This window comes from Ammospiza caudacuta, chromosome 1 (assembly GCF_027887145.1).
Source record: "Ammospiza caudacuta isolate bAmmCau1 chromosome 1, bAmmCau1.pri, whole genome shotgun sequence".
Taxonomy (NCBI): Eukaryota; Metazoa; Chordata; class Aves; order Passeriformes; family Passerellidae; genus Ammospiza; species Ammospiza caudacuta.
In genome coordinates this window covers 48918282-48945511 of record NC_080593.1, presented here as the reverse complement: position 1 = coordinate 48945511, position 27230 = coordinate 48918282, and the positions used below count along the sequence as shown (strand labels likewise).

General features: G+C 39.2%; 1 protein-coding gene across 2 annotated transcripts in view; it reads left to right on the top strand.

The window, feature by feature from the left end:
- STAC (SH3 and cysteine rich domain) overlaps positions 1–27230 on the top strand; it is a 69285-nt gene that overhangs the window by 6975 nt on the left and 35080 nt on the right. For both annotated transcript variants that reach the window (XM_058816030.1, XM_058816021.1), the window contains exon 2: positions 16536–16812. In XM_058816030.1, coding sequence (XP_058672013.1) covers positions 16536–16812 — 277 coding nt within the window. The remainder of the gene's footprint in view (positions 1–16535; positions 16813–27230) is intronic.

Here is a 27230-nt window from a genome sequence, read left to right as displayed (position 1 = left end):
ATCATTTCTGTCTTGATAAAACATGTTAAGGAAACTTGTTTCTAGACTTTCAAAGTAAAATTTAATAACAGAGCTTAACTAGTTTCTTTTCTCCCTTTCACCTCAACAGACACATTGAACTGCTTTTTTAATGGCGTGCCATAAATTTCTGTAATCTCTTTCCTATTGTTCCAGTTGTTTTTCCCCAGGATCATGGTTCTGGGAAGAAGGTAAGCTGAAGTGCTTGCTGAAGCTCCAAACCAGCCTTTTATCCTTACAATCCTTACTGTACCACAGCCTTTTTCTTCTTTTTCTTTCTCTAGCCCAAAGCTGTCCATTGACATCTCCTAAAATACATTTTCAAAGGAATCAGCTTTTCTTGACAATTAATATCTTTTGACCTAAGCAGCTGTGCTTGAAAGATCCAGTTTTATTTCCACAGCATTTGTTTTACTTTTTTTGTTTTCTTGTTCCCTTCCCCACCTTCTTTGTAGACTTTTTCTTAGTCCAAAATTCCTTTTTGAGATAACTATTTTCATGCAGTTTTCCAAGAGCACACATTCACAGAGTCTTTCTATTTATCTTCATTTCATAGCATTAGTATTAGTAGTAACAGCTTTGGAGAAATTATATGTATCTTACACATCCAAGCACATTCAAGGCAGCTCTGCTGTTAAAAGTTTGAGTCCTTCTGTGTCACACTCCAAAGAGTGATACTGTCTAAAATATGCCTCTAAGTATCTGAGAGTGCTGAAGGCCTGAAATTTCTTCAGTATAATGGAGCACATCAGTTTTGGATTTTTGAAATCCAAAACATGGCTTAGAGGTTCATTTTTCCTGTGCACTTTATTTAATTTAAATTCAAGTAAGTCCTAACCATTTGATACAAAACTGCAATTCTTTGTAGGACAAGGATTTTGCCTACTGCCTAGGACCCATTGCTGCATACTCCTGATGGGTATAAGATTCCATATTTGATAAATTTATACTCATGTTTGTCAGGCAGAGGACTAGGCTTATGGATGTGAGCGTGAGTTGAATATTCTTAACACAGTACTCAGTCCTGCACAACTTCCAGTTGCACAGGCAAGCAGTCATTCAGTGTTAAATAAGCACTTCCCAGGAAAGTGCTGAAGCATAAGCAAACCTTGCATGTTCATTAGCAAAGAGAACCAGCTGTGAAAATGAGAAATCTATGTGTGAGTGACTGAAATAATTTAAATTTGTTTTCCTTTGACATATGCCTCTGTTGGAGGAAACTCCCTTTGATTCAGTAAACCAATTGAGAGAGTAAATGCTCCTTGTCAGGGAATTTAACTCAGGAACCCTGTAAAATCTATTTACAACGGATGTCTGAAAAACAGATTTCTTGTGTCTCTGACATCAGCAGTTAAATGTGACAAATGGCTTGCCCATCTTCTTATTTATTAAATAAAATGAGTTTCATGTCTGAAGTCTCACATTACTAGAGGCTCATGGAATTTTTCTCCCTGACAGGTCAGCATTTCTTAGCTTACCAGTTTTTAAGTGATGAGAGTGGTTTGCTAAGTACTGTCAAATGGAAGTGTTACTGTTTAGGGGCTGCAGTGGTGTTGAAAATACCATAGCATGAATAATTGTGAGACAGAGGCATTTCCCAGCCACAGGAGGCTGCAAGTTCAATATGGAATTGCAATCCTTTAGGCAAGTAACAGCAACAATTTTAATGCTTTACTTTTTTGTAGACACAATATGCTCCATCTCTGAGTGCCATTTAAAAGCTTTATTAAAATGCCACACATGTAATGCTTTATTAATGAAGATCATTTTAGCAGTCTAGGATTCTGAACAGAAAAGGAAAATGAAGCTGACCTACAGTAACTGATGATTAGGCTTAACTAAGAAAGGAGAAAAATTACTATAAACTGGTGTTCACAGAGCTATTAAAATATGGATTTAGAATTTTTTTTCACTTATTCATCAGAGTAAGACAAAGAAATGTATGCTTTGGAGGCACAGGTGCAGGTGAGAGGGCAGAGTCAACCTGACAGATTGGTATAGCAAATACTGTTAAATATGGTCTTACAGACAAATGCCCACTACCTCAGTATTCAACTTCTTCATCTTCTCTTCTTTTTTTTTTCTTTCTTTTTTTTTTCTTTTTTTTTTTTTTCCAAAAATTACTCATTCATAGTGAAGTAGTGAAGGGAGACATCAGCTTTTTTCAGCCAAGGGAAGGGTCAGATTTCTGGCACAATGCAAACAAGTCACCTTCTAAACTGTCACTTATATAGGTGTACTATTTGTCATTGATTTGCCAGTGTTTTCCCTGTCAGTTTAAATTCTGTGGTTCCCAAAATCAAAATATCTTGTGACTGAAATGAGAGTCTAAAAGTCCTGACCCAGCCTCTCTTGCCTCTGTGCATACAGTGAGAAACAGCCCTGGACTGGGCATCTCTATGCTCATGAGTGAACAAAACATTCATAAAGGTAAACTTGTCAGAGTCCCTGACTGCTGTGCAGTTCAATTGAGAATCCAGTTATTAAGGAGTTTCAGGCTCAAATCCATTTTAAAAAAGCACTTGCTCTTATCAGCTAGTATTAGTCAACTCAACGACCTGGCATATAAAATTTTTGTTGTATCTGTTTGTGTACTTATTTATATTATTTATAAGTGGTATTAGATAATTTCTCACTTATGTTCACACAACATCTTTTAATTTAAATTATCTAATTAAGGAATAATTTACAAATAAACATAAGGTGACTTGTAATGATTTGCCAAATATTTCTGATAATGAGCATTCCAGTGAAATGCATGCTTCTGGAGTGCTTTAAAAAAAAAAAAGCACTTACTGCTTATTTTTCAATGTCAAAACATCTGGTCCTGAGGATTTTTTCAGTTTCTTAATTGTGTAAACTTTTGCTAAGGTGCTTTCCCTGATTGCAAGTGAAATTTCCAGACAAAAGAGGAGGGAAAAATGCATCCCAGGTTACATTGTACAACCTCACCTGTAATTAGAGACCAACTACAGGCAGGTAAGTTAGTAGTTCAGTCCTCCTCTATTATAAATGGAGCACAGACCAAAACTGTTTTATCAAAGGTGACTTAGAGGAAGAGCCTGCTTTGTGTGATCTAAATTAGCCTCTCTGAGCAGAAATCTTTTTTCCATTGACCAGAGCAAGCAGCTACAGCTGAGTTAAAAGCTCAGTTTTAAGTGAGGTGAGCACCACTGAGATTCTGTCAGAGTGAGGTCTTGAACCTTGCCTACAAAGACTGGTCAGCTGTCTGTCCCCCTGCATGGCTAGTCTGTCTGACTTTCCCCTCCCCTGCCCACAGGTCTCTCAAAGACATTCTGAAAAGCTGCAGTTGGTTTGTTTTTTTTTTATGCCAAAGCAGAATAAAATCATTCAAACTTTGAAAATGTTTGCTAAGCAAAACAGCTGTTTGCAGACAGCCCTATAATGGAAAGTTATGAACCTGTGAGAAAAAGAGAGCAAAGTATGAGTCTGTCCAGGCTTCAGAGTGTGAAGTGCTGCTGTTGAGCTGTAGCCACGAGATGAATCATGTACCAGTTTCACGAACTATGGGCACACAGGAATCTTTGGCAGGTTCACAGCAGTTAGATCTACCTCCTGGAGCTGGTTATAATGACAAATGGATTTCATCCTCCTGACCATTAAAGATCCAGTTAACTTTTGTGCTACCTCGCCCACTCACACTCTGCCTTTCAATGATTCTTTCTTCCCTCTCTGCTCCTATTCTCACACTAATGCTTTAAACCATGACCAGTCTCTCTGATACAATGAGTCTTTACAGGAAAAACTTCCACATTCCCAGGCTTAGTCAAGTTTAGATATTTCTGTTAAGAAAACGGATGGTGGTTCTTCTGTTAGGGGAAAAGACCTTTCATAAGCACTGTGTGGATGCTGACACTCAGGCCAGAAGTACTCTTGGAAAAAAAGCAAACCTCACAGTTTGTACTTGCCCTTTCACCCATACTCAAGCTGTATTTCCATTACTCACAGAGGAATGCCTTCAGTTGCATTTAACTTCCTCACATATTCTAGTTTTACATGGCCTGTTCCTCATGTGTGGATACCTATTTATCCCTTGATGTAAACTCATTGTGGTTTTATGTGTCCATACAGGAAACTATACACACATTTAAACCCTGAACAATGAGGTAGTACAAAACATTCCTTATGGAGAAGAAATAAAGCCCTCTTCTTAGTTTCCCCATCTTTTCCCCTCCTTTTGGGGTAGGTAACTGAGGACCAGTGCTACTCAAAACAGCCCTTTTCAAGTGCCCTGCTGCTGAAAAATCTTTTGAGCTCCTGCCTTCCCCAGAAGCTAAGGTTCCCACAGACTTCTTCAGGCTGCAATTCTGCCCTTAAACAGCACTGGCTTTTTTTAACAGTACCTGCCTGGCATCCAAGAAAAATGCTCTGGCCATCTTCCTTAGAGATTATCAAAGCTAACATGAATGCCAACAGCTGTAATAGACCTACCTAGCATCCTGCTAGAAGGTAGAAAAATTAAAAACATTTCATAAAGGTCCAAAAAATGACATTCAAACCTTAAATGAAAAAATATCTGAATAGAGTGATTTTCTTCAGAGGAGAATGCACTAGACTATGACTAGATGCTGCCATAAGAAGTAGCCACTCAGTCCAGTCAAAAAAGCATCAGTTCTTTTTTAAACAAGATGAGAAAGCTAGCCTATTTATTTTTCTGGCATTGTAGAGAACATACTGTAATAAATACAATATTCCCAAAGTAGCAATAGAGGTAATGTCATTTTGTCTTTACTACCAGCTGCTGAATTCTAGAAAAGGAAAAATCTCCTTTCCATGAGTTAATATCTCACCAGTACAGTCCCACACATAGCCTCTGCTGCATATTAAAAAAAGGAACTGATGGGACAAAATTGATATAAATCTCAGAATTTAGCACTGCACTTGCTCTTTAGTTCAGCAGTAGACAGTAGCTGTATTTCTGCTGTAATATTTCACATGCCTTATAACTCAGTGTTACTCAGATAATATCAAGAATTCAAGAACTGCACCTACTCTAACAGTAGAATAGATGAGACAAAGGGAATCTTTTCATGGAAATCCCCCCCACTTTTATAGGCTTCATATTCACATTCTTTAAAACTCTTTCTATTAACGTGACTTTCCTTTCTTCTTCCTTTTATGTCCCTTCTTTCCTGCCTGTCTGAATCCCTCAAGCAGCCCCATGCAATATGCTGCTCCTCTTGAAGTCACAGATAGTATTTTTGTCAGACAAGGCTTCACAGTTTTAAGATCCCTGACTTTCCTGTCAAAGCAGTAACTCTTATTAAATTAAACAATTGATAACTTATGTCAATGACAACAGCTCTTTTCTCTTGCAATACCAAAATTATGAAGCTTCATTTATTAGGTGAACACAACATCATGACAGTATTACAAACTTTTTTCAAAAACATTATTACAATTATTAGATGTTTTTGTGCAGGATTTCATTAGCAACAGTTTAAATTTAGAGAGTTTTGAAGAACTTAAAAAAAGAAGTCTTCATAGTCAGAAAAAAAGGTAGTACTTCAGAAAGAGTTATATTCTCTACTTTTCTACATATGGTATCCTGTATATAACCATCTTTTTACACAAAACCAGCTATCTCAGTATGAAACCACATTTTTAGAGTTCAGTCATTATAATCTTGAAATTTTGATAGAGGTAATTTGAGAAGGAAAATTGTGCAGCTGGTGAGGATAAAAATAAAATGGTTTTGTTTTGCCGGGTTGATCTTGAAACAGTAGCTGGCTGAAGATTTGTTCAGCAGCTTGGAGGTTTAGGAAAAAATATAAAAGAAATGGATTAGCCTGAGGCAAAAGGAGTCAAAGATAGATCATAAATCTCATACTTAACAACTCTTGCTAACTAACATCTCCAAATATACGTGTTTACATTGTCAACTTCTTCGAGCAGTGTTTAGGCCTTCAGATGTCTCCAAGAAGCGCCAAGTAACTGTGTGTCATCTGCATGACAATATCATCACCGAATTAAACAGATTTTCCATGTGGAGAATTGGCCTATTCTTTATGTAGGACATTGAATGCAGTTTTTGCTTGGCATGACTAAAAAGTCATAACAAAAAGACAAAAGACAGAGTTAGACAGAAACTTTCTGTAGCAGTAAAAGACTCATTGGAAACTGGTACTACAAGCATAATTTTACCTTAAAAATTTTTGAAGTGCTTTTTGAAAATTAGAGAGTAGATTTGTTTAAAGGAATAAGTGCATACTGTAAGTTGCACTTTGAGAAGAGCTTTAATGGAAAATGTACCAAATCTGGACTGGATCTGAAAATAAACATATTTTTGTCCTGGTGGACAGTAAGGTAACTGGATGCAGAACAAATGACAAGGAAAATGTTATCAAGGTAGAAAAAATTTTAGTTGACACAGCATTTGTTATGTATGTGGTAGCTGCTGTCGGACTTAATAACTGAAAATATGAGATGGAGGACACCCTGTGGGTTCCCAGGTAAAGCATGAGGAAACCCAGAGGACTAACTAGCTTTGCTCTTTGTGTGCTACCAGCTCTGCCCCCAGATCCAGGACTTCATGCCAGAGCGGTTTCAGGGCAGCAATGTGCACCAGGACCATATGGATCCTGTCAGATTTGTGGTGCCTGAACCAGCACTGCCAGGGTGGCCAAATGCCCTGGCTGGCAAGAAGCAGTGTTCACACAAGGAGACATTATTAGCCTTCAGGAGGGGCAAAAGGAAGATAGAAGGCAGGAAATTTGGCACCAGATTGCAAAACTATGTGCAAGAAGAGGAAGGGAACCATGAAAAAGAAAAATCAGAAGGGAACCAACAAACTGTGCTAATATTCTGTAAGGTGTAAGTTCCTATGCCATCTCTCATGGAGTTGTGTTTGAAATGGAAACATGAAAACAAATTGTAAAATTTGGATTTGAATCCCTATTTGTGAACAGGCAGCAAAGAAATGAGTGAAGAAACCTGTGGGATCGTGCAAGACAAAATAATGGCCTGTGGGCTTCTTTTAAGCCAATAGTCTATACAGCACCCACATTCTTGCATTTCTCATGTTCTATCTCTTTCTTTGACTGAAAAACAAAATAATATAATCTCAAAGTTAAAGCACAGTAGCTAGGCAAGAATTGGGCAGAATGTATTCACACAAAGTACGAATTGATACAATTGTCCAGGAAGGACAGGAGAAGCAGAAGCATAATATCACCTGGGTCTAGCTATAATTGGTTTCAGAGCAGCACAGTTTAGAAAAGAGTAGTTTAAGAAAAAGAGGATGGAACTTAAAAGGTAGATAAAGTCAGCCAGGTAACAGAATGCCAAATGTGGCCAGGTTTTTCATGCTACTTGCAGAAATCCTTTATTTTAAAGTATAAAACACAGTATAAAACCTTAAAAAATATTTTTTTTTCAAAACATACAAACAACAAAAAAACCTCCAATAACCCATCCAAACCCTGAGCCTTTACTGAGGATACATGCTCAGTGAAGTCAGTGGGAGTTAGCAGTAAGCAAAGACCTTTAGGATTTGGCCCAGTGACAATTATTTTGTCGTAGAGCTGAGAACTTGAATGTTTTCATTGCAAAGCAATTTTAACAGTGTAAGTTTTGAGCCCCAGAAGTAAGAGTGGAAACACTGACAGAGTATTAACTGTAACAACTCCCAGCAGGTCTTGGACTCCTTTTTGTTTTAAGATGACACAAATGTGATAATTCAGTATGTGGGTTGTGGTGTTCGTGTTAAGTTGCCCTTAGTTAGTATCAGCATCTCTGCAAGATGTATTTCCATATTTGCTTCAAGAGATAAACTGTTATTTAAAGTATTATAAAACATCTCTGTTAACAAAAAAGAAAAGAAAAAAAAAAAAGAAAATAAAATTGATTTATAAAACATATAAACATATTAGTGGAAACTATTGCTGTAGGTAGCCCAGCATTTTTTAGCAGAACACTGTTGTGTTTTGGGTTGGATTTTTTTGAGGTCTAAGGGTGTCATACTGAGACAGAAGATCAGCAGGGAAAATGCACATTTCATAGAGGTAATGCACATTTCATAGAGGTGCAGACATGAGATACAGTCAAGGATGATTAATCTTACATTCACAATCACATTTGTCCCAGATTATTCATGAGAAGGAAAAGAAACAAAACTCAGATCCTATTATTATCAATCTGGAAGACTCTCAGCAGGTTGTTACCAGTGTAGCTTCTTTCACCTCAGCAGGGCTGCCTGGATTTACATCACTCTGAAACCCAGCCTTTTAATCTCCTAAATTTCATTGTGCCACATCCGCCACAGCAAAGATTAATAAATGACTGAATCAGAAGTTACCAAAGGGTTCTAAATGTTCCATTTAGAAGCTGAAATGGAAGAGAGCTATCCAAAAAGAGATACAAAATATGGGATTCCCAGAAGAGACTCAGAGATAACACTCCAAATGCCTTCTACATCCAGAGGCAAGAGATAACAACATCCTGAGATCCTGAGAGACAAAGTATGGAGATGACTGGCTGCTTAGCAACCAGGTGCCTGAGGTGGACCCCAAAGTATAAAACAAGATGTTGTAAACACTTACCTTTCTTGAAATTGAAAGTACAGGCTGATTTTTTTATTATTATTATTTTTATGGAAGGACTATTCCTAACCATCTCTTGCTTTCTTCATGAGCTTTTACTTTGGTTTCAGGAGGAAAAAACTGAGACAGTTATATTGTCAGACTGTGAAAGGGAGCTACATAAAAGTCTGCACCAGACACCTTTCGTAAACTGAATTATAAAGGATGTCCTGCAGCTGTTGCCACCTATGTGGAAACAGTTATTTAGCAGCAGGGAGAATAGAATCCTGGATGTAGCTGCAGGATTTGTAGTCTTTGCTCCTGAGAGAAGCAGCCTGTCTTTTGTTAGGTGAGGCAGCAGGGGAGATCAAAGAGACAAAATATTTTGCAGCCCTGATATTTGATAATGACTGAAGTGTTCTTTAGTTTGATTTGCAAAGTGTTTTGTTTTATGCACATGTTGACAAAGGAGGGAGAACTGATGATCAGTGAGCTCAGTAGATCTTACTTGGGGACTGATAATCTGATTTCTATCAATTGGATTACAAACTTTGGAAAGCTACAGTACAGATTCTCTGAAAGGTACTGTGACTTGTTATCTTGAAATACTGCAAATTTGAGAAAGATTCTCTGCTAGAAGCAGGCTGAATGCAAACCATGGCTGAGGGTTATTACAAGCATTTTCCCCACAAAAAATAAACTTGAATAAAACCTGTTAGGAAGTTTGAAGAAATACTGATAGACACTAGACCTCATTGAGATAATGTAATATGCACTCCTTTCTTTCTAGATTACTCTATCTAATACAGTTGGTTAAAAGAAATCCAAGGAATACATCAAAATAGAGCTGTTGAAAAACATAAAAGCAAAAATTATGTCAGATATAAAATTTGAGAGTTTGGGTGTGGATTTTACTCAGTTTTTAATTAAAGAAAAGCCTTGCATTTTTCTTCATTTTCATTCATACAAGTATTTATTTTACATATGTTTCCTCCTTTTTATAAACTATTTTAAACTTTTTAAATGACTGTGAGTCTGTTGAAGTTACAATGAAAATATAATTTAGCAGGGAAGGTATTGTGATCTCAGGGTAAGTCACAATTACAGACAATCTAATAAAGTGTCTACCCTTTTTATGTCTTAGGACTAAGTAGACCGTTCTGAACATAATAGAGAAAAGAATTTCCCTGAGATTTGAAGTCAATTGATACACTGAATAAATTGTGTTTCCTCAAATCTATCACTCACTGGACTGCATTACCTTATTCTGTCATATGTGAAGCTGAATTTTGAAGACATATAAAGGAAATCAGATCACATAGGAGACTTTTCATATTTTCAGGCCTTAAAACTTCATGTACTTTATCTCATGTTTACCTCACATATTTGCCAATCCTGGTTCCTTGAAGAGTTGGAAGACGACACACATTAAAATGTAGGATAAGTTCAAACCAAATGCAGTTCTTGGTTGAGGAGCAGTTGTTGAGAACCAGGTGAATTTTTAGCTTGGTTTAAACCAAACCAGAGTCACAGAGAATGAACAGCTCTGCTAAGCAATGTGCCTGTGTGGCTACATGTGCAGGCTGACCTCTGGATAATTCAGAGGTCTGCTAACTAGGGATGCAAATGCCCAGCTGGCAAGGATGCAGTACATCAGGAGAGGGCTGAGGACATGGGATTCACACAGACATTTGTGAAGGTAGTGACACCTGGGCATCCCTTCAGATTTCATGCTTTCAAACCCTGAGGCTCTTTCAAGGATTTTTGCCGCTACGCTCTGTCATGCCAATCAGAGCATTTCATTGTAGTTTAGGACTCTATGTGTGAAACAAAATCACAAAAAGAGGCCTGCCTAGAAAGGTTTATATTCTTAATAGGTCTGGGAATCCGTGAGCAGATTTAAAAAGTAATATAAGACAGGGAGGAGAATCTGAGGACGATGATCAGAGCTGCAAGAGCCAAACAGAGTAGCTGAAGGTACACAATGAATTGCTAATAATATTATTGGTAGGTATTATGAAAAATGGCTCCTCTTTGACTATTTCAATACAATATTCAAGCAGAAAGATTGAATTATTTACTTTTTAGAACACCAACAAACATATTTGTTCTAACAAGAGCTAAGCAACCTGTTTGGGAAAATACACAAATATAATACGTAGCAGATTCTGCAATAATGAACACTCCCTCTTTGTCTGTAGTGGATTAAAAGGATACAGCTTCCAAGAAAGCTGGCTAGAGCAAGCACATCTGCATGATAGGGCCAGATTCTCAGACTGTATAAATCATCTGCAATTGAAGTCAGTTTAGCTAATTGTACTAGCAGAGTACTTTGACTATTTATTATTTAGAAAGAAGATGGTAGAAAAGAAATCAGCTTTGCTTACAAGTTTTATCATGAGTGCTTTGCCAATAAACAATACAGCCCCTTAAGTATTAGAAATACCCTTTTATCTTGTTAATGTTATAAGACACGATACTCCTCTCATCAGCAGGCAAACACACATATTGTTTATGAAATTGCATACTGCCTTTAGGCATGTTATAATCTTATTTTTGCTCATTAAAATGTCAAGGCAGAGCATTTTCAACTCAAAATCTGTAAAAAACCCGCTCTTGTCCTCAAAAATCACTTGCTTTTGTATCTCTCAGTATTAAGAAGAAAATCATTAGCCTTCCTGCTCACAAAAAGTAAGCACTCCTATTTGAGCTGGTTCCCTGATGGCTCCAGATCAGCACAGCTAGCTGGGGCCCAGAAATGCCGCCAGGGTAGCTCAGACCCTGGTAACATCCAGTCCTTCAACAATGCAAGTAAACAACTGAAGTATGTCCTGAGAGTTGCTAATACAAATTGAATGTTCGTTGACCCAGAAAATGGACTGTACTCAGTAGAGGAGATGCCATTCATCAAGGCTTTGTTCTCTCCCTTATTTGAAACACTTTTGGTCTGAGTCCCTTTTGGTCATAGCCCCTGTACCTGACATTGTCTCTAGCAAATCTACACAACATCATCTGAACCATGTGCGTTGAAGTCCTTCTTTTAAACCAGTATGAGAGTCAAATAATTTGGAAATCTGCTCTAAGAAGCTGCAAGGAAGAAAAAATGGCTCCTTACAGAAGGTGGATGTTTATCTCACAGCAGAGTGAAATCTGTTGACAGAGCATTTTTAGTCTGCGTACTAAACAAAATAGCCACATTTTATAAGGCTTGCAGGATTCAAGCTGGCTTGATGGCTCATTCCAGCTCTGTTAATACCCTGAATTACTTGTAGTGGATCTAATGATATTGTTACACCAGTGTAAAGAAAGGGATAGAGAACAGCAAGCAATATTTTTTTTTTTTATTTATTGGTAGTCCAGTAGCAATATAGCAAACAGCTGATGTCTGGAAACAAGGGCTGGGTTATATGGTGAGTCAGTGAATTCGGGTTGATAAATAGGACTCATTTATTAATTTATGCTGGAAAGTAGTTAAGAGTGGAAATGTACAAACAATCTCCCCATAGGCCCACATTGCCCAGGAGCCTCTGCTGCTGCCAGGGATGGCTGGCAGTGACACAGAGGGCAACAAGACCAAGCGTGTTGGGAAATCACCTGATGTGTGCACGCTGGGTGCTCAGCAGCCCCTGCTCCATCCCTCCCAGCCTCTTCTACTGAGCTAGGTGCTAATGTAGGCAAGCTGGAGAATCAAGGGGAAAATTGTTCCTAGATGTCAGGGAGCACTTAGGAGCCTGAATAAAGTACTCTGCGGGGTGGATGCGTATCTTTGTAATTGCAAAGCTGGGGATTGTGAAACAGCTCAAATCACATCTTTACGATTTTCGATTTTCGTGGGAACTTCTTAAATGAAAATTGTAGAAAAGCATTGGGTGCTTCCAACAATTACATCAAATAGAGTCCTGGTGAGGGCAGGTGCAATTCCCATTCACAGCAAAAGCAGTGGCATGTAGCTAACACTAGCAATGAATTTGAATAGCTGTTCTTTTACTGCCTTCTGTTTTCTGCTTACAGCAGCTAAAGAGTTGTAGTATAGGGGAATTAGGAACGGAGGAGTGCTGATAACAGAGCTTCCTGATCCCTTGAAGCTTGAACATTCATTGACTTGGAGGAAAATTGAGATTGTGCTACAAGATACAGGAAAAAAAAAGGTTAATCAAGCTCTGAGGTTGAGCTATTGCACTTATCTCTACCTTGCCTGTGGGGTTAGTATGTGCAGTCACTGTGAATCTGTGTGGCTGATAAAAAGCTTTTAACCAGAAACAAAGATTTTTCCCTTACTCTAGTTTCAAACCACAGGAACATCCTGGCTTTGATATCAAGGGCTCATGTTCCTGAAGTGTCAACATTGTGGAGTCTCGTGATGCTACCACAAGTCTAGAAAACCTCCTGTGCTTTTGAGAATGTTACTTTTATTTAAATGAAAGCAAATTGCAGCCTTGCTCACAATGGAGAAAATGTGAAAGTCTTAGGAGATTTATTTCAAATATGTTTCTTTAGGCCTTCTTGTGCTTGGTTTAGGGGTTGTTTCAGTATCAATACATGATTTTTCACTGAAAAGTTGAAGTATTGAGTGTAGAACAAACCCAGCTGCAGGGCTTTTTCACAAAGTTTTGTGATGTGTCTTCATAAGGTTTAACTTTGGACTCATTCACTCTGCAGAAATAAAGTGTAAATATTAAAATTTGCATACATTCCTCTCTATTGAAAGATTTTATTCCCACCTCAGGGGAATGTTATAGCAGCTGTAGCATCACAAGTGCTTTAACTCAGTTTACAGCAGACCAAAACCAGACATATATTACATACCTGTATTTAATTGCATTTGAAATCTGGCAATAAAAGAATGGGGATAATCCACAGCAAATTTCAAAATGAGAAGATGGTGATATTTAAGTAAGGGAAGCAATGCTTACTCAAGTGTAGTCTAATAATTACTTAAGCTTTTATGGTTTTATAGTTTATACAACATGTATAACAACCAGCCCTTGCCCTTGCCTGGGCCAACTTTTCCTAAGTAAACAATCACATACCATTGCCCTATTTCAAATTCTCTCATGAGCCTAATATGAGAAAGGAAAGTTGGATCTGATCTGAAAACCTGATGCCAGTCTTCTGTGGCCCTGTGTATGAAGAGAATATGCATGAAGAGAATAAAACCTGATCTGAGAGGTATTCTTAACAGTAGAGGTGTGTAATTAGCTGTGCAAAATGCTACATTTTGCCAATATTCTTCATTTTCTCCAAGTCACTTCTCCACACATATAACCTATTTGGGATGTAATAGTCCCAGACTTCCACTGGTGTTTTAGGTATGCAACGGAAGCCACACCTGCAGCTGTCTTCCAGTCTGAGTGCAAATGGGCATGAAATCTGTATTTTGGCTAATGAAATGGATGCTCATCTTGTCTGGGAATTATTTAACCACAGGAAGCCAGGATGGTTCTCAGTGAGTTTCAGAAGGGGCTATCAGCTTGCAGAACTGCAGAGGTGCCTCCCAAATATGTGAAGGTAACTTGCTCGACTCATTCTTGGGGATGTGTCCTCTGAATATTCTGGGAGGGAATGCACAGAATCCACAGTTTCATGCCCTTTAGTGTTTATCCATAAATTTGGGCAGGTATAGCCTGAATGCTGGATTATTGTTTTTTTGAAAACTTGGCTTCTCTGCTTGGGGGAGGAAAAGCTGCTGGTAGATCCCTCAACTGGTAAATGGCTGTGCACAGGAGAATGGGATAAGGATAGTAAATGCAAAGCTTCTTAAAATGTACTGCATTCAGTATCCAAAGTAGCAGGACTGTTGTTTCATGATAAAACAAATACTGTATTGCACAGCTTAGGTTTCCTTCTCTGGCAGGAACAGCATTTTGAAATTTAATTAGCTTCATGTGGCACTGTAGAAATGGATGGCAAATCAATAACGTATGCCATTTCAGTCACCTTGTGGTGTTGTAATTCTCTGTGTTTTGCTACTCTAATTAGGTCTGCCTTCAGTGAGAAATGTTTCAGGAGCAAGGAGGTGAATTATTGTTGAGTTCCTGGCTGTCACTGGGGAGATGAAGTAATCTCAGAACTGACTAACCTCAGTGACTTCAGGAGCTAGTAATTTAACATCCAAGAGAAGATCTCACATTCTCATGGTGCAGTTTACAGTGAGTTTTAGGTTCAGACAGTCCATGGCTTAAGCTTCAGATGAAAAAGCATCAGAAACCATAAACAGCACTTAACTCATTGTTGGCATTTAATTACTTAATTGCTCTTATTTTCACATTCCCCTACAGAGTGAGAGTTTCTTGCAAATAGGTATTTTCTTCCTTTGGATCCAGGGCTCCTCCTCTGAACCCTGAGTGAATTGTGGGTGCAGAGAGGTGCATGTGAGATGGGCCCCGGTTCTGATGCCTCCCCACTCCCAAAACCATTGTGAAGGAACAGCTCAGGAAGTAGAATGCAGTTTGCAGTTTGCTCCCATGTAGCAAACCCAAACACTGTTAACTGGAGCCAACAGCAGCTCCTTGTCCATTTATTTGACTCTGGGGTTTTATTGGGAAACACTGGGTAGAGAGCTGGTGTTTCCCTCTCCAGGAGCAAGCTGCTTGCTTCTGAAGGTGGAAGAGATGCTTTCCCCCAGTGTCTTGACTCTCCTCTCCAACAGTGTACTGTCAGCCACATCATAAAGAAAATGGATGGATAAGGAACAGAATCTAGGGAGAGCAAGCACTCTGAGGCCGCTATGTCAGTGTGACGTACCAGCTCCATGCTTTTTTTGGGAAAGCATGTAAACTCCCTCCCTTTATATTAGTGTGAATTATGCTTCCAAATAATCATTGCTTCCAACATAAACAGTTTCTAATATAAACCATTCCTGCTGGTTACCACAGACAGCCCGAGCAGCATGGAAAATTTCAGTTGTTACATCACAGTCACCCAGAGAATAGCAGCGGTGATTGAAATTATTTTGCAGTGGTTTGAATAATGCTGTGTGAAAGGTGATACAGAATTATTGCACTTCACAGAGGGCAAACACAAAGCAGACTCAGAGCTGCCTTTCCTTTTACCTGGCCCCTCCTTGTGGGATGTTGGAGCTGACAAAACCACAAATTCGTGTGGGTAATTTCCTAGTCATGTCAGTGACTCATCCAGAACCCCTCTCAGCCTTATACAAAACTGGGGAAGAGCATGAAAAATGAGACTATGGCTGATATGGCACAAGAGAATTTACAGATAAAGAATTTGAGTTAACAACTCCAATTAAGTAATGCCTTATTGTGGTGCTTGATAATCTGACAATCAATACAATACAACATACAAGAACATATGTGAATGTGTGTTTACTAGTGTTAATTAATGCATTAACTATCAATTGGCCAACTAATTACACTCTTACTGCTGTTAAGACTTCTGTCCTTAAAAAAATAAAGTAGAATTTCTTAGTCAATAATAATCAAATGCATATAATCTTAAATATATATGATAAAAAATGCATATAATCTTTGTTTCTGCCAAATTCAAGAATTTTAAGTATATCAAATATATTCACTGAATTCACTTGTCATGTACCACCATTTAGCAGCTATTCCTGTAATGGCTTTACAGACTGATTAAGTACTCTTAGAGGATGAATAATACTCTAAGTTCCCTCACGCTTGAATACAAAGGGTGTATTCTCCCATGCCCACAACTTTCAGCAATACTTCTTTGCTGCTGTACCTGCAAATAAAGACCAAAAGGAACATTTTTTAAGACTATCAAGTTTATTGTCCATCAGAAAACATATGTAGGGTAGGTTGTTTCTGATCAGGATCTGCTTTCTTTGCTCAGAAATTGCTGGTTAAATTTTAAGGTCAGTTTTATTGTTTAGGTAGTTTAAGGTCTAACAGCATCTCCCAAGTTCACTTGGTAACAACACACCCCAAAACCAGGAGCCTTGCATTGGTTTTAGAGTAGAAAAGATAGTAATTATAATTGGTCTATTTGTTGCAGCTGCAGAAACTGAAGCGATCCCTCTCCTTCAAGACTAAAAGCTTGCGGAGTAAAAGTGCAGACAATTTCTTCCAGAGGACTAATAGTGATGTGAAGCTGCAAGTAGACTTGATGCCTGAGGTGAGCACAAGCACTGGGCAGCTCCCCAACTCAGACAGCCAGGCATCTTCACCCACCAGAGCCCAACAGCTGCCAGAAAACAGCAAGACTCACATCTTCCAGGAGCACATCTTCAAAAAACCAACCTTCTGTGATGTCTGCAACCATATGATTGTTGGTAAGAAACAGTTTATTTAAAATCTCATGTGTGTCCCTGCTAGAAATTGCAAGTTGACCTTTCTCTGATTTCTGTGAGCCCAGAAGTCTCCTTGAGAATATTCATGCAGGGAGGTTCTGGATTTGTGTCATATCTGCCACAGGCTAACATTTACTGACAGATGTCTTGCCTTGTAGACACATACTGTAATCACAAATTACAGGTGAGGGATTCAGCTGGAATCAAACTCTTCTGTCATCCAGGTTATACTGAGCACCAAGCACAAGTTGTATGCTGCACTAGAAGCAGCAGAAATCCATATTGCGAGTGTGTACACTATCCTCACTTTTTCCTACAGCAGTAATTTTAACTTTCTTCCTCCTCACGTCTGCCCTCACGCACTGCATCACCCCCAGTTCCCTTTCACTGTGGTGACCATACCTACCTCCCCCAGCTGTCCTACATGTCACTTAAGGGACAAGAAGTAGCATCTGCTGGGTGGCAGGCTCTTATCTGCTTGTGTGGGTGTGTGGGTGTTGGCTGTCTAGGATGAATATTTTGGGAGACCAGGTCAAAAACCAAATATAACAACTGAATTTACACTGCAGACTTTCTTGGGATTATTCTACCTGATCCCTCCTATGCACAAAACCTCACACTAACTTTATACCTTTGAAAGGTAGGCCTATCTGCTCTCTGAAGCAGTCCATGAGTACGTAAGTTCCAGCCAGGTACTGACTGATGGACAGACAGGAGAAAATTTTGCTATTGTCTCTAGTGTGCAGAAAAAACCTCCCTGCTGAGCCCTGCTTGTAAGGTAATTTTCAGTGCAGTGTGAAGACCTAAAAAGCCAGCCTTCATGCTGATCATCCATGGGGCTGTGCAAGGAGAGGTCAAAAGAGAAGTGCAAGTGCCTGGAGGTGTAGAAGCTGCATGGCTACCGCAGTGGGAAGCTGCAGGAGCTGCTATTCAGCAATCTGATCCTGGAAATTCACATCCTCGTGGCTTGTGTTGTGCACATGATTTGGTCTTCCTGCTTACTTACCATCTCCTTGTCCCAGCACAGTAAAGCAGGAGTAAATTCAGTGGCAATTTACCAATGTGAAAGTGAGTGACGCAACTTCCAAGCTTTTAGGCAGGACAGGGAGCTAAATGTGCTAATGATTTAGCTTCATGTAGAAGTAGTACAGGTCTTTGAGTACAAAATATTGTCTGTAAAACTTGTTATACAAAATTTGTATAACTTACAGTCAGAAGCTTACATCCCCTGGCATGGAAGTCACTGCTTTTTAGGTAACAGTATGGTAAGCTTTTGAAAGATGCTGATAGGACTGATCAACATTTTTCAAATGAGGGTGCTCAGCGTTCCCCACTTCTGTGAGGAATTTGTGGTCTTTGGAAAAGGCAGCTGTCTACAGAACATTAAAATTGATGCAAGACAATCTTGCTTCCACAAATTAACTTATATTCTCACTTCACCACAGCTGTACTGAATCCAAGGAAGCTAAGGAATTTTAATCACTTTTTTTTGTGTCATTTTTCCAATCTTTTAAGGTTGTTTTCTACTTGAAGTGGTAAAATAAATTAAAGAGAGAAGCAGTAAAGTATCAGGGAAGTTCACGGTCCAGAATTTGACAGGAAGTCTGGAAAAGTAGTTAATTGAAATAACTTTATATATGGGAAAGGCCCAGGAGTTGTCTCCTTCAGTAATGTGGATGGATGTTCTATCAAAGCTTATTTTCACAAATATATATTGCAAATATAAGTTCCTTGAATTTCTGGCAGCTTCTTGTGAAGTTGTATGGAGATAAATATCATCACAAATCTGCATGACTCAGCACTAGTGTTTCAAAATAGTGCTGCTCATGACGGATTATTGCTGGCAGCAAACTTTGCAGAGAGTAAATCCAGTTCATAAACACTCCTGCCCTTCTCCTTTGCTGGGCAATCTGTGTCCGCCTGGAATGGGAAAGTCCTGAAGCACAGCTCTAGGCTTCAAAACATCAGCTTAAACCCCCTGTGCTTTCTGAAGTTTTTTCTGTTCTCTCTGCTGAGGGCTTTGTTTTTCTGTTCTGTGTCTTAGCCACTTCATTAGCTGAAGAAGCCTCTTATAATTGCTGAAGAAACTAATGTGACCTATTTTGTCTGGTAGCAGTCTGAGTCAGGTGAATTGCTCTGACCTCCTCCAGCTCATCTTTGCTTGGAGGTAAGGCAGAGAAGATGTTGGGAGTGTTACCTTAAGATGCCTTAGACTGTAGATGCCCTGATTTTCATAGACAAACGTCTTCTCTATTCCTGCCGTCTTCTCTTTTTGAGAAGTGCAAATCCTTAGTGCATTTGTGCCTGATTTTGCTGTATTGTTATTTAAATAGCATGGTAAATCTCGATGTTAACTGTTTGCTGTTCAATTAATCCATATAGGTTGTGCAACTGTGGGTTATAGGAATAGAAAAGCAAAACAGGCCGCTTTCAGAGAACCCTGTCAAGCCTGCTCCCAAAGACAGACTGAAAAAGCCTCATTTCTGTTCAGGGACTCTGACTGCTTGAAACATGGAGCCGATTTGTTCTCTCTATTTGCGTTTTTCACAGGCAGTGACATTTAAGAGTAATGAGTCTATGACTTTAAATTCCTCATTGATGAGAATAAAGGCAAAGACAGATACATGTTTTGAAGGCTGGAGGAAAGACTCCAGGAAAATTGTGTCTTGACTTTAGATGGCTTTAATTTTGCCACCAAGAATGATTCCAGGCTCACCTTAAATGGCACTCTGATCCATGAACTAAGCAGCTCTGTTTGGTACATGGCAGCGTAAAAAACAGTGCACAGCATGAATGTGCAGCGACTGCTTCGGTGTCACTCATGTGGCAGAATCCATCTGTAGCTTCAGAGTGAGCAGGACACATGGAGCAGAGGCAGCAGGTTCCCTGTGCTGCTCTTTTCACAGCAAAATTAAAGAACTTGAAACATTATCTTACTAGAAAAAAATACACGCATCATCTCTCTTTGATCCCTGGGCACTAGGAGCCAAATACTGCCTTTGGGATGCAGTGCAATCAGTATATATATATATATATATGTGTGTGTGTATAATATATATATATATATATATATATGTGTGTGTATATATATATATATATATGAATGAGTAAACTTACTCTTTCAAATGTTTTTCATGCAGCCCAGAGTACAATGCAGCAACATATTCAAAAGCAAATCTGTTTATTGATGTGATTTCAAAAAAGAAAAAAGAGTATTAATAGTGTGCTTCATACCGCGCTTTGAAGGCAGGAGTTGGACTGTTCCTATTAATTGTACTAGACTGAGACTCAAGTTCCACCTCAGTAAACAGAAGAAAAATTTGATACAGAAGCAGCAATTTTCTGTCAAATGAAATAATGGAGGAAATTTCACATTTGAGGGAGCTTTGAAGAGTGCATGCAGAATCCATTTTACATTAATGGGGCCTTCTTATAGCATCCAATTCTCCAATAAAATCATCATTCCTAATAATGAATTCAACAGTAATAATTCACATAATTTCAGAGCAAATCAATAGTGTGTTGGAGCAGACTCTGCACTCCTTTCTCCCACTCACTGTTTTGCTGCTGTGAGTGCCTGGCATCGGTTAGTTTAGGACTGGGGTTTCAGCTGCATTGAGGGCTACATATTTTCCTAAACATATCCACCCTTGAACATCCTCTCACAGTATGTCTTTTAGAAAACCATTAATTTGCTGGTTTTAGTAGTAGTATTTATTACTACTTTAATATCTAACTCCAGCAAGGGAAAATTTTGAAAATCAAAGTGTCTTGTAGAATGTATTACTAGATCATCATTTAGGAGACACTGGTTTTATGGGGTTTTTATTTTACATCACAGTGAAAAGAAAACCATGTCAGATACTCAGATACCTTCTTATCTACCATTTTCTGTGATTAGCAAGAATGTGGTAAGCTTTGGCAATGGCAAATTAAGGGAGGCAAAACCACCTAGCTGCAGCGAAGATAGGTACTGTTAAATTAATGTTGCTTCAGATTATGGTCCTATGTCTTATCTTATTATATCTTATGTTCTTATGATCAGAAGGAAGTTCTTGCTTTTCTTCAGTCTCTGGTGTGTCATCAATCATCTCTGTGACAATTTGCTGTTGAAGAAAACATGATGTCAGTACTCTGGAGTTGTAAAACATTGTGCATTTTTCAGAAAAAACTCCATCTGTAGAATTCTCAACGTTTTATTCATTTGCAGATCATTTCCTGTGCTGATTCACATGGAAAAAATGTTCTTTTCCACATATTCCAAGCATATTACATGCAATTAATGTATTCCCATCAAAGTCAAATATAAGTAATGAAGCAAAAAAAGTGCTTTGCTTTTAAAAATATATTACTTTGTAGTCAATCTTTCAAAGCTGTGTTTTAAAGAAATATATCTCTGTTTTTATTGTATCTTTCTTTGTGTTTCCAAAGTATGTGTAACTGTTTCACTCCATTCTTAACCTTAACTATGGCACAAAATTTTAATCAAACACCTGGGTTTTTTTGGCATACCTGTTGGAGCATGTTTGCCTGGAACAAACTTGCAGGAAGAGCAGAAAAAATTGTGGTTCGCAATGTCCAGTAAGTCAAAACCAGGTCCTTCTGGGTCATGCCACCCCTGAAATATATGCATTTATAGGTGTTCTCAAGGCAGCTGGGTTTCTGGTTTGTATGCAGATTCTCTGAGCCTTTGCAGCTCTGGAGGTAAATAACTCAGTACCTGTCCTCTTGGGGAGCTAACCAGATTGCAGTTAGAGAAACCTGTGGAAAACAAATAAGCAAGTAAAAAAGATAAAACCAAGACGTGGCTGTAGCATAGCTTCCTTTCAGTCTATTAATCAGTAGTGCTTAAGCAGTGAAGTTGTGTTATCCCTTCAGAATTTACTCACTCCTACCACCGTCTGTTCTGGTTTAGCCAGTCATTCTGGAGGTTCAGACAGCCAAAAAATTACCATGAATAATTCTTTCTCACTTCATCTTTTAGAAACAACCCCTATTTCTTTATTTCACTGTGCAGTTGTGGCCACTAGAAATTTCAACCACTTTTATCCCCAAAGCTGTATTGTAAAATCCTCCAGAAAGTTAGGGTCAAAGTTGATAAATTGGGCAAGCTTTTCAAATGCAGGAAAAAGGGAAGGGAAGAGGTCTAGGTTGAAGCAATGAAGCCTTTTTCTGTTAGATTCTGCATTTGAAATTCTTCTCTTAGACTATCTGTAACTGCGACTAATAAGTACTGGAAAAACTCCATGGTTAGAGGAAGTGTTTATATAACTGTAATTTATGTGGATGTTTATTAAATATAGAAAAATTTCACAGGAACTATGACACAGTGCTTTCTGCCTCCAGTCTGATCAGCTCTCTCCTAAAAAATATGCTTGACTTTTTTTAGGCTTGCTGCCTCATTTCATGAAGTAGGAATTCTGGTTTGGTCCAAACCTGCCTATATCCAGCAGTATTATCCAGGTAGACAAAGGTGCAGTAAATGGTCACAGATTGATCACCACTTTTTGGCAGCAAGACAAAGTAGAAGTACTCCTGGAAGCATGACTGTAACTGGCTTTTTCCAAGGCTATGGTAGTTTGGAAGGCTCTTTGGACAGAGATCTTGGAAAAAACAAAAAAAGACATTTCTATTTATCTTGCAGGATGAAGAATAAAAATAATGTTATTCATTCAGTCCTGCCCTCCACTCTTCCTAGTCTCTCTAGCATCTCTCAACACAGATGACCTTGAGGGAAGAAATTTGTGTTGCCACTTCATCAGAACAGAGTTGTGCCTTATAGAGAAGGGTAAAGATCTTCCACCAAGGGGGACATACCCTTGGAGCAGGGCTTGTGTAGTCACAGTCAAGCCTTCCCACATCTATCCTCCAGAGACATTATTACTACTACAGCATAAATTTGTTTTGTTTATTATTAAGAGTTTCCCTATTGAAAGAAACTTTCAAAAGCTGCTGAATCTTTTTTTTTTTTTTTTTGTGAGGAAAAGTCATAAAATGCTGCCTGACCAATCTGACAGCCTTCTATTGATGCCATGACTGTCTGGGTAGGTGAGGGGAGAGTGGTGGATATTGACTACCTTGACTTCAGCAAGGCTTTTGGCACTGTCTCACCTAACATCCTTGTAGGCAAACTCAGGAAGTGTTGGATGAGTGGACGTTAATATGGATTGGGAACTGGTTGAATGGTAGAGACAGAGTCCAGTTGGAGGCTCATTGCTAGTGATGTTCCCCAGGGGTTGGGATCAGGTCCAGTCTTGTACAACACATTCATCCATGATTTGGATGAAGGGATGGATGCATCCTCAGCAAATTCACTGATGTTACAAAACCAGGAGGAGCAGCCAATACCCCAGAGTCCTGTGCTGACACCCAGTGAGACCTGGACAGCTTGGAGGGCTGTATGGATGGAAAGATCCAGAAATTCAACAGAGGCAAACACAGGGTCCTGCACCTGGGGAGGAATAATCCCAGGCATCAATGCAGGCTGGGAGCTGACCTGCTGGAAAGCAGCTCTGCAGATCCCTGTGGATAACAGTCCCAAGCTGTCCAAGAGCCAGCAGTGTCCTTGTGACCAAGAAGGCCAATTGTATCCTGGAGTGCACTAGGAAGAGCTTTACCAGCAGGCTGAGGGAGGTGATCCTGCCCTGGTGAGGCCTCCTCTGGACTGCTGTGTCCAGTTCTGGGCTCCCTGGGCAGGAGGTACATGGAACTCCTGGAGCAGGTCCAACGGATGGCTACAAAGATGATTGGGGGCCTGGAGCATCTCACTTAGAGGACAGGCTAAGGGAGCTGTGGTTGTTCAGCCTGGACTAAAGACAGCTGAGAGGGGATCTCATCAATGTCCATAAGTACCTGAAGGGAGGTTTGAAAGAGGATGAAGCCAGGCTCAGCAGTGCTCTGGGAGTGACAAGGGACAACAGGCCCAAACTGAAGCAGGAAGATTCATCTGAAAATGAGGAAGAACTTATTTACTGTGAGAGTTACAGAGCACTGGACCAGGATGTCCAGAGAAGTTGTGAGGTTTCATGTTACAGAGATATTCAAGGCCCACTGGGCCATTTTCCTGTGCAACCTGCTCTAGTAGAACCTGATTCAGCAGGAAATTGGACTAAATGATCTTCAGATGACATTTCCAAACCCAGTCACTCTGTGATTCATTGAAAAAGGGCCATTGTGTAACCTTTTCAATTACTGGTACCAGGTGCCATCCCATATATTACTAGGTGATCTACAATCCCTGCCTCTACCTCCTCCTTCCTTCCACTGAATTTACTCCTGGATTTAGGACACTCCATTTCAGTTGATGACAATGAATGGCTGTGGGCACTTTTGAGAGTCAGTGTGTGAGTATTAAGTGATCTCCCTCTGCTGTGCTAAGGTTTAGGGGAAATAAAAACATTGTATTTTTTTAACACACATCTGCTAAAAATTGGTGTAAAATAATTATTTTACCCTATTAGAGTGAAATTGAACCTGGCTTATCCTACAATCTCTTTCTTGAGTTAATATGTCTCCATAAGCATAGACCTCTCCACTTCTGAGTGGAGCCCTGTAAGAAGGGCCAAACAAAAGCCTTCTGGAAATATGAAGTACTAATTTACCCAAACTGTACAGCATGCATTTAACCGTTAGTTATGGACCAGTCAAGTATAGGTAATATCATCTGGACTCTCCAAAATTTCCCAACAGTGGATATTCTGTCTGTTGGAATAAATAAAGTGGGAATAAACAGAAGTGAAGACATAGAAACAAAATGGTATGTGCAGTATAGATGTGCTCCATTTCTATTTTTTGATAAACATGGGGAAAAGTATCCAATTCATGCAGTCCCACATTTGTAGAAATGCTACAGGCAGCCACACATTATCCCTGCATCAAATCATTACTTTTCTTTGTTAACAAAGAGTTAAAACATGCTCTCAAGCAAATATTGAAAAGAAAATATTTAGTTTGTTTATCCTCTGGGAGGGCTTCCTCCTCTGAGATGAGGCAAGTAAATTGGATAATCAGGAACTGCTTAGCTGAGAAAAGAGGGTGGAAATATATTATAAATTCTAATTTGTCCTTGAACAGCATCAGACATGTTTCACATTTGTTACAAGATAGTTTTCAAGCTCACTTTAATTTGGGGGAAATTGCTATTAATATGAAACTAACTGCAGTTAATCCCTCAGTCAAAACAGACTTTAAAAAATGCTGACCAACATTTGCTGTTTAATTAGATGGAGAACAACAAGCATTTCTAGCACATCTACAATTAATATTTTGTTAGCCATGGTGATTTTTAACCAAAAAATACATTAAAACCACCAAACATCCTATTCAGTAGTGAGTAGGCTCCTGGTACCATTGCTCCTGGTATCAGCTCTAGTGAAGAACATAATGGCAAGCTCAAGGTTTTTTAAAGGCCAAGGGATGAAGCAAAATGCAAGTGCAGTTTTTATGTCCTGCTATGTACTTTTCCAGAGCTCACATGGGATGTTGGGTGTTTACAGATAAGCAAATTAAGTGCATCTTCTTTCAAGCTGACCTTCTTGTAAAAACGTAATTTTTCTCTTTAGAGTCCTTATCTACCAGAGTGTGACTGTTATGTGGATAATTACAATGCTGTATAGCTGACAAAAGCATTATCCAGAAGCAAAATTATTAGAAGCTTTACCTTACTCTGAGTTGCAGAAATCTTAAAAGGAGGCACTTAACAGAAATGCTTCTGCAAGAAATAGCACACTGCCATCATGTAGAGTAAAATGCCTACCCACATGTGCTTGTTGCTGTCCTTAATATAGAAGGATGTCTCAGAGAGCAGTGATCCTTGCAGCTCACATGGATCATTGCATGTTTTCCTGCTTTGGTAATAGGAGTGAAAGTTACTGCAACTTCACCAATGCTCTTATCTGATCTGCTGAAATTTCATTTCTCCAGGTATACACAATACGGAGCAGTTTTCCCCCTTGACATAAGTTTATCTTGTACACTGAAGGATGCTGCAAACACATGAGTCCTGGCTTTTGATTCTGAAGACAGGCTCAGTTAAAAATGACATGTAGTTGAAAATTGTGGCTTCACTGGAGGTTACTTTAGAGCATGCATGAAGTTAGCTATGTCCATCATTTGAGAGAGGTTTTTCTTATTCGTTTAAATAGTAATTGGTGCCACATGTAGGTGTGCTCTGAGCCAGTACTGCTGTGTGTCAAATAATGAATTCTCTCAGGTTATAATATCTGTTTACAGCAGCAAGGTGAGATATTGCCTTTCTTGCAGTCTTTAATACACTGTTAAAAATTCTAATGTGGAGAGCATCTGGGTACCAGGTTTTATTGAAGAAACAATGACATTACAGATTTTACTCTATTTATTTTTTCTTACACTAACTTCCTCCCTCCCCACCAGCCTTTCATTCCCTAAGTCTCCCCTTCCCTGCATGGAGGGGTCACTACTAGTGAGATTGGGGCAGAAAGTAATTTTTTATTCCTGCTCTGATGCTGCTTGAAGTTGCCCATCTCAGGCGCAGTTCCCGGGCATCCCCTGGCTTTGATGTCCGTCACTGATGTACAACATTGATGTCCATGGCTTCTTCATCTACAAGATCTTCCTGCATTTCCCAGATCCCACCCCAGGCCAGGATCTTCACCTTTGGCCCCCTTCTTTTTTCTGAGAACACTTCTTTCTTTCAGGAACTTTTGGCACCAAATATTCTTTCTGGAAACCAAGCTTACAGTTCCTCCAGTCTAAATAATGTATGTGCATAAGAACAGGACATAATCAGCCTTCTAACTAGTGCTCTGGTCTCCTGTCTCTTTATTAATTGCAGGATTTGGGATACACTGTTTTTGTTTAGTCAGAGTGTTACCAACATTTCCAGCGGCTAATAGTGGTTGCATCTTGCAAGTAGCAACCTCTTGTCTGAGAGTTCAGGGGTTCAGTTTCATGCACTTACACAACAGTTACCTGCTGCCTGTTCTGTTCACAATTTCACCTGTTCTTTGCCAGTGACAGCTCCTAAATCTCAATACCTGTATTGACATTCAGTTCTGTGCCAGTACCTTCTGACACATTGATGTGCTCTTTGCTGGACTTTAGCTATATGTTACAGCTTTGTACACTGTACAATTGTACAACAGACATAATGCCTGCCAAGCCTTTTGCTGTCCCTCTGGGTTTCACTACCCTGATAGTGGTAGCCCAGTTATGGTCAACATTAATTAAGGTTTTTGGACAACAAACCACATAGCCATGCTGGTCCAAATCATATGTAGATGATAAGATTTATGGCTTGTGTTGGCTTGGCTTGTTCCTGCTAGAAGCCAGGGTGAATTCTGGTAAGGTAAATACTGTCTAAATATGGACATCTTATGAGTGATGCATTGAATTATTCATGTTGATTGACAAAATCTTAAAAA